The sequence below is a fragment of the Mauremys reevesii genome, linkage group 3 (assembly GCF_016161935.1).
Source record: "Mauremys reevesii isolate NIE-2019 linkage group 3, ASM1616193v1, whole genome shotgun sequence".
NCBI lineage: Eukaryota > Metazoa > Chordata > Testudines > Geoemydidae > Mauremys > Mauremys reevesii.
Window position 1 is genome coordinate 42,168,634 of NC_052625.1, and position 7,103 is coordinate 42,175,736.

Here is a 7,103-nt window from a genome sequence, read left to right on the forward strand (position 1 = left end):
GGGATTCTGGGATTCTGTGGTCTGTAGTTCACAAAAACTGTTTGAGGCTGGCATGGAGACTCACAGTAGCTCTTCCATTCAGCCTCCCCACACAGAACTAAGAGGAGTCCGGTGGCATCTAAAAGACTAACAGATTTATTTGGGCATAAGCTTTCGTGGGTAAAAAAAAAACCACTTCTTCAGATGCATGGTTTTTACCCCTGTTAGTCTTTAAGGTGCCACCGGACTCCTCGTTGTTTTTGTGGATGCAGACTAACACAGCTGCCCCTCCGATATTTGACACACAGAACTAGCATTCAATTTGTTCTTTAAATAGCAAACATTTAAATAGTAAACATTAAAGTACTTTTTTTTTAAGTTAGGATTGCAGAAGACTAGAACAAGTAGCATTGACAATCACTTATAATGAGTTCTCCATACTGACATATTTCAGCAAGTCAGCCACTCCCATCAAGAGGCTCAGAAATGTTGATTGTAGCAACATTACCCAAAACTTATCTCCAAAACCATTTCAGTTTCTCACTGATCCAGCAACACCTGTTGAAGTCAATTGGAGTCTTTCCACTGAATTCAAAGAGCATTGGATCAGCCCTCTGTAAACTTGTAGATTGTTCTGATGAACTAAATGAGTAACTTTTTAAATGATTATTTGTCTTACAGTCAGCCAAATATTTATTTGTATCATTACATTTCTGAGTAAGGGCTACACCGTGTTCTGGGATTCACCCTGTGCTAATACAGTATAATGCAATGCCCAGCATTGGTATACAGCCTCCTTCAGATGTAGTGTCCCAGAATATTTGCAGGGAGAAGTAAACTAGAAGGAGTGCCTCAGACTCGAGTAGACCAGCTGCCATGCAGGCAGAACAGAAAATGGTGTGCAAGGATCTGACAAAGAGCTTTGGCTACCTGGAGTGAATCCAACAGATGATCCTTGACTACAAAAGGCATCATTCACTTGAAACTGACATGAGGAAACTGCTGCAAAAGGACAGCTTTGCATGTTATTTTTATTTGATGGGTTTTGTTTTAATGTTCATGTAGACTGATGGCCCTAAAGATGCACAAGTTACATAGAAGTCTGGTCATAAACGCTTGATTCTGTTTCCAATCAGCTACCCACAATGGACCAAAATCTGCCTTGAGTAGACATATACAACTTCTATTGAAGGGAAACGATATAAGCACAGATGTAGAGCAGAATTTGGCCCATTGACTTTTAATTACTTTCAGGCGCTGTTTTGTAAATACAGAGGGGGAAAGCGCTAGAGAGAGTAAGTGCTTTTGAGCTTTGAATGTTCAGGTTTTATATGAAATAGTTATGAATGGATTTTCAGATCAAAATAATGTGTGCTCTTCTTTTGACCAAGGAAACGTTTGTTGAGGATTCCTTTGTTTGCTTAAAAGCATGTGGCATCTTTACTCCTTTTTCTTGTATGGTAATATTTTTCTGTAGTTATTGGTAACGGGTTACCGCTGCTATACAGGACTTAGTCATGGTGATGGATTGTGCACCTGCTGGCTACCTATATAAAGTAAACACAAGAAGACAAAGAAAAATATTTGCTACTTGCAGAAGAATACCTGTCGTTCATCAAACAAATGTTTTAGGCTGTGACAACAAGGATTTTAAAATATTGCACATCTTTTTATATTAGCTAGACACAGCTAGGCCAATCAAAGGTTACTAAAGGCTCTAGTTAAATTTATGACTGCAGCTACACACAACAAACATAGGAAACAACTGAAGTCAAGTAATCATCTAACATACTGACACCTCATTCTTTCTATATATCTTTATAAGGGTATTTGAAATGAAGTACTTTCCTGCAAGATGATTTGCATAGTGAGGCACATTGTGTTCACAGTGGGTGAATACCGCAACACATTTTCTGTGATTATTCACTCCATTGCAACACTGAATTCTATCACTCGGGTTGACACCTCTTACCTGTTCAAATACGAATATCCTTACAAACTGATTGAATGAATGACAGACAGAGCACATTTTTAACAAATGATGGAGAATATTGAAATGTGAACTCAAATGCTCTGCAAACCTGATCTTGAGAGTGAGGCTCTTCCAAATTTTTGATTGTCACAGCTCGGACTGGGCCCTTTAAGAGGGTACTGGTCCAGCCCAGCTGGCCCTCATTAACAGCCTCACCACGGGCCTAATAAAAGGCAACTGGGCTCTATAAAGAGCCAGAGGGAACAGGAAACAAGAGGAGGAAGCTGTGGCAGAGACTGCAGAAGAGCTGCAGTGAGCAGGATACCCTGCAAGACACTCTTGATCAGGAGAAGAGTTTGGGCCTGAACAGATCTCCACCTAGGAAGGGTTGGGAGTGCCAGGCAGGACAGACGTCTGGGAAGAGCTGCCAAGTGCAGATTCCAGGGGAGAAGTAAAGAATTCTCCAGCCACACAAGACTGGGAGTGGCCTGCTAAAAGCAGGGAATACAGTTGAACTGTGTTGACTTTATTTGGGACTTTCAGTTTTGCTCTGAACTTTGATGTTAAGAAACCCAGACCATAAGGAGTAAGATGACCAGTGTCTGGTTTTCGGCCGGAACACCAGTCGAAAAGGGACCCTGGCGGCTCCGGTCAGCACCTCCCCAAAAGCAGCCAGCAGGTCTGGCTCCTAGGCGGGCGGGCCACGGGGCTCTGCGCGCTGCCCCCACCCTGAGCACTGGCTGTGCACTCCTATTCGCTGGTTCCCGGCCAATGGGAGCTTGGGGGGAAGTGCCTGTGGGCAAGAGCGGCGCATGGAACCTCCTGACCCGCGACCTAGGACCCGGCCCTGCTGACTGCTTCCAGGGTGCACACAGCGTGGTGCCAGGACAAGCAGGCAGCCTGCCTTAGCCCACCCACCCCCCACTGTGCCACTGACTGAGAGCCAGCCGAGGTAAGCCCACACCCCAACCCCGAGCCCCAACCCCCTGCCACAGCCCTGAGCCCCCCCAAACCCGGAGCCCCCTCCTGAACCCCAAATCCCTCATCCCTGGCCCCACCCCAGAGTCTTCACCCCCTCCTTCACCCCACCCCCCTGCCTCAACTTACAGCCCCCTCCTGCACTCCAAATCCCTTGGCCCCACCCCCCAGCCTGGACCCCCCTCCTGCACCCCAACCCTTCATCCCTGGCCCCACCCCAGAGCCAACATCCCCAGCCCAGAGCTCTCACCCCCTCCCAGACCCTAATCCCCTGCCTCAACCTGCAGCCCCCTCCCGCACTCCAAATCCCTCGGCCCCAGCCTGAAGCCCCCTCCTGCACCCCAGTTCATCCCCGGCCCCACCCCAGTTAGAGCCCTCACCCACCCCCGTGCCGCAACTCCCTGCCCCTCCTGGAGCCCCATCCCGCACACTGAACTCTTCATTTCTGGCCCCAACCCAGAGCCCACCCCCCCCCAGTTAGAGCCCTCACCCCCTCCTGTGAGTGAGGGTGGGGGAGAGCAAGCAACGGAGGGAGGGGAGATGGAGTGAGCGGGGTCAGATGGGGTGGGGCCTCAGGGAAGGGGCGGGACTAGGGTGTTAGGTTTTATGCGACTAGAAAGTTGGCAACCCTACTAAGGAGGGGTGTTTGAACAGCGAGAAAGAAGCCTGTGTGTGGAGTTTCTGAGGAGCCCTGAAGAAGGGAAACTGAGGCAAGATGTTTCAGTACCTCCCCAAGTCATGAAGGGGTGCTTGGGAGGCAGCTGCATGTCTGCATTACTAAACATACAAGTGTTAATTTAGCCCGTGCTCTCTGGGCAATTGGTCTCCCAAATATTTTCCTGTAGGATTAAAGGCTTTACAACCTCTGTTAAATCCATCCACAATCAAATCAGTGTGTAACTCCTCTTCTTCAAGAACCGTTTTCTGCTGAAGATCCTCTCTCCTCTCACAGGCTGATGTATCGTTCCTGTCTGCTTAGAATGTTAGCGCCTTGGGCAGACCATGTATTGTACCATTGTGGAGCACACTATGAATTGACAGTGTTAATACTGCTAGGCACTAATACAAGATTGCTGTTTATTTGCAGGGGCCCATACTGAGCAGGCTCGGGCGGAGAAGCCTGGCTCAGAAGGTTCTGAGAGATGCAGTCCAGATACAGAACACCAATCACCAAGCCTGGAACTGCCTAGGAGAAGTATTGCAAGCTCAAGGAAAAAATGAAGCTGCTGTGGAATGCTTCCTAACAGCTCTGGACCTCGAATCCAGTAGTCCTGTTGTCCCTTTCACTGTCATACCGAGAGAACTATAAAGCTCTTCCTTTCAGCCAAGCACAGCCCTCCAGTGGGTGGATGCTAAGAAATTTACACAGCAGAAACTCTGGGTTAGACAGAAAAATACACCTGTAACTTGTAATTCCAGGATTGGACTCTGATCTATGTGTTTAGCTGAGGAAAAACCCAACCTTAGAACAAGTGACATAGAGAGGACAGTTTCTTCTGGCTTCATAGATGTCTGATCTGACTCCTGCTGAAGTCAGTGTGGAAAGACTCCTGTTGATTTCAGCAGGAGATGGCTCAGGCCCTAGATGACTAAACTGACAGTAGTGTAGATGCTGCTAGAGTGTAGCTGTAAGAAGCACTTGTGTTGAAAACAAATTTTATGCACCTTTCAACTTTTCTTGAGAAAGACTTAATTTAAAAACAACCATGAGCTAAATTCAAACCTAGTGTAAGCATGTGCAACTCTGTTAAAGTAAGGGAAGTTGCCCAACTTACATCAAAGCCAAATTTAGCCATATATATGTATGTGCACACAGACACATTAGTAGGTGAAGAATGATGACAGAATAATAGCTGTAGCTCTTAAATACACTTTTTACAAAACTCTTTTAAAAGACCTGCTAATACTTATCTTCACCCTGCAGTGCCATACTGCAAACAGTCAATACTCACAGTAGCTTTTGACTGGACTGATCTAATTTAAAAGACACTTTCCTATAGGCTGCTGTGGTGGCGTGAACCACAGAAGTGGAAAAGTCAAAGGCCTGATCCGTTCAAATTTTGACTAGTATTAAAAATATGATTTTCTTTCAGATTAAATATTTATTGCAAGGCACTTCATCGGGCCAGCTAGTGTAAACTGTCTGAGCATCATTCTTAGTAATTACGTACTCCAGCCGCTTTTACAGAAAGTATAGTGCTGATTTCAGGCAATGTATTATATGTGTACCCTGTGCTTTACTTTTGCTGTTGTTCTTGACAGAGCTTTTTCCTGCGTATCTATAAAACATAGTGACTGCATAGATGATAAACATGTTTAATTGTTGGAAGCAGTATGTGTATATATACATTACCTTTTTTTTCACTGTAGTTTTTTGATCAGCCATGGCTTCAAAGGAAATTGGCATCAGAAATACTGGGCCAGATCCTTCAGTATATTAGGACCACTTTGTGCCTCAGCACCACTGTAATCTGGCCCTGAAGCTGTCTTGCCTGGCCAGAGAATATCAGAGTGATCTTCTGGTGGTGTAGCGCCATCCTCCCGTCTGCTGGTATAGTAGGGAAAGTGGGTGTGGCTGGCATACCCCTATGCTAAACGGATCTTTGGCTGTGTTTTCAGCCCTCTATGCCCATTGCAGCAAGTTAGTGCAGCCCTGAGTCTGCTCTAACATGGCACAAGGAAACGAGCAAGGAGTGAAGAGGTGAGCTTTCGGTCACCTTTACACACAAACACACACCCTGTCTTGTATCATCTGCACTTTGGCTGTTCATAGCTGATAATCTGGTCCATTATTTCCACCTATTTTTAAATGGTTTTGGACTGAAGTATTCTTTATATTATAGCTCCACCATGTATTTGACTAGTTTACTCCAGAAATAATATCTTCATGCTGTATAAATATAGAGGGTTTATTTGTAAAGACCCTCACTATTCTTCAGTTGACTTGCTGTCTGAATTGTTTGCAATGATTCAGAAATTTAAAGACTGCTTGAATTGTTAATTCTGGTGTGTCCCGTTTACAGTAAATACAGGAGCTGCTGATGTGGAAGAGGACTGTGCTTCCCCTCCCCCCCCCCGACTCTTTTTCCTTCTAGGGTACTCTTCAAGGCTTCAGTGCCGAAGAGGAGTTAGAGTTCAGTGATTTTCTTTATCTTGAACTCTTAAACTGATTTTATCATGTTGGTCTGACAATCCAGATTATTGTCCTTTAACCTAAGCATGTGCAGTGAAACCAGTATGTCCATGGAAAAAGTCTCCAGCTTGAGAAGTCATTGTATGGTCATACGAGATATGGGTGACTTAAATGAGACTTGTCAGGCCAGAGACTGGCTTCCAGGGGTATGCTGCATTTCCCAGCAACCTTGCATGTTTGCAGTGACACCATCAGCGCAGGAAGTGGAGTGTGAAGGCTTTAAAACAATAGAATGAAATGAGTTGCCGGAGCAGGAGCAGATGGAGTTGAACCTGTTTTCCTTCAGGAGGCTATAAATAAAGCCAACCGGCTCAACGGGTTGGCTGGGGGTAAAGGTTGTTGTTCCATTAGTAAGATGTTATCTAGTTACTTTGAACCCAATTCTGCCCTCATATACCTAGGTCCAGATCCTCAGCTGCAGTAAATAACACAGGTTCACTGACTTCCATAGAGCTGTGCTCACTTCCACCAGCTGCGGATTGGCCCAATTCCCACTCACCTCAATGGGAGCAAGCCCTTTGTATGGGCCAGAAACAGGAAGCGGTGTGCTCCATCATCCACATTTTCTTGTTCTGCTTCAGTCTATGAAGCACTGCTGCAGTAATTCAGATATAAGGGGAATCATTTAAAGCAGATATTAATGTCTCTCTGACTCTTGTAATTCCACCACGACCAGGGGCGGCTCCAGGCACCAGCACGCCAAGTGCATGCTTGAGGCGGCAAGCCGCAGAGGGGGCGCTCTGCCAGTCGCAAGGGCGGCAGGCAGGTTGCCTTTGGCAGCATGCCTGTGGAGGGTCCGCTGGTCCCACGGCTTCGGCGGACCTCCCGCAGGCGTGCTGCCGAAGCCGCGGGACCGGGGACCTCCCACAGGCAAGCCGCCGAAGGCAGCCTGCCTGCCGTGCTTGGGGCAGCAAAATACCTAGAGCCGCCCCTGACCACGACTGTGCAAAGAAGTGGCATATAACTCTCATCCTGTTATTG

The 7,103-nt window shown here is 46.5% G+C and overlaps 1 protein-coding gene across 3 annotated transcripts in view; it reads left to right on the forward strand.

The window, feature by feature from the left end:
• TTC7A (tetratricopeptide repeat domain 7A) overlaps positions 1 to 6,857 on the forward strand; it is a 282,224-nt gene extending 275,367 nt beyond the window's left edge. For 2 of the 3 annotated variants that reach the window (XM_039529568.1, XM_039529570.1), the window contains one exon: positions 4,017 to 4,238. In XM_039529568.1, coding sequence (XP_039385502.1) covers positions 4,017 to 4,238 — 222 coding nt within the window. Of the gene's footprint in view, positions 1 to 4,016 lie in introns of all 3 variants that reach the window. The other variant, XM_039529567.1, reaches the window with a different exon arrangement.
• Positions 6,858 to 7,103: the final 246 nt, after the last annotated feature.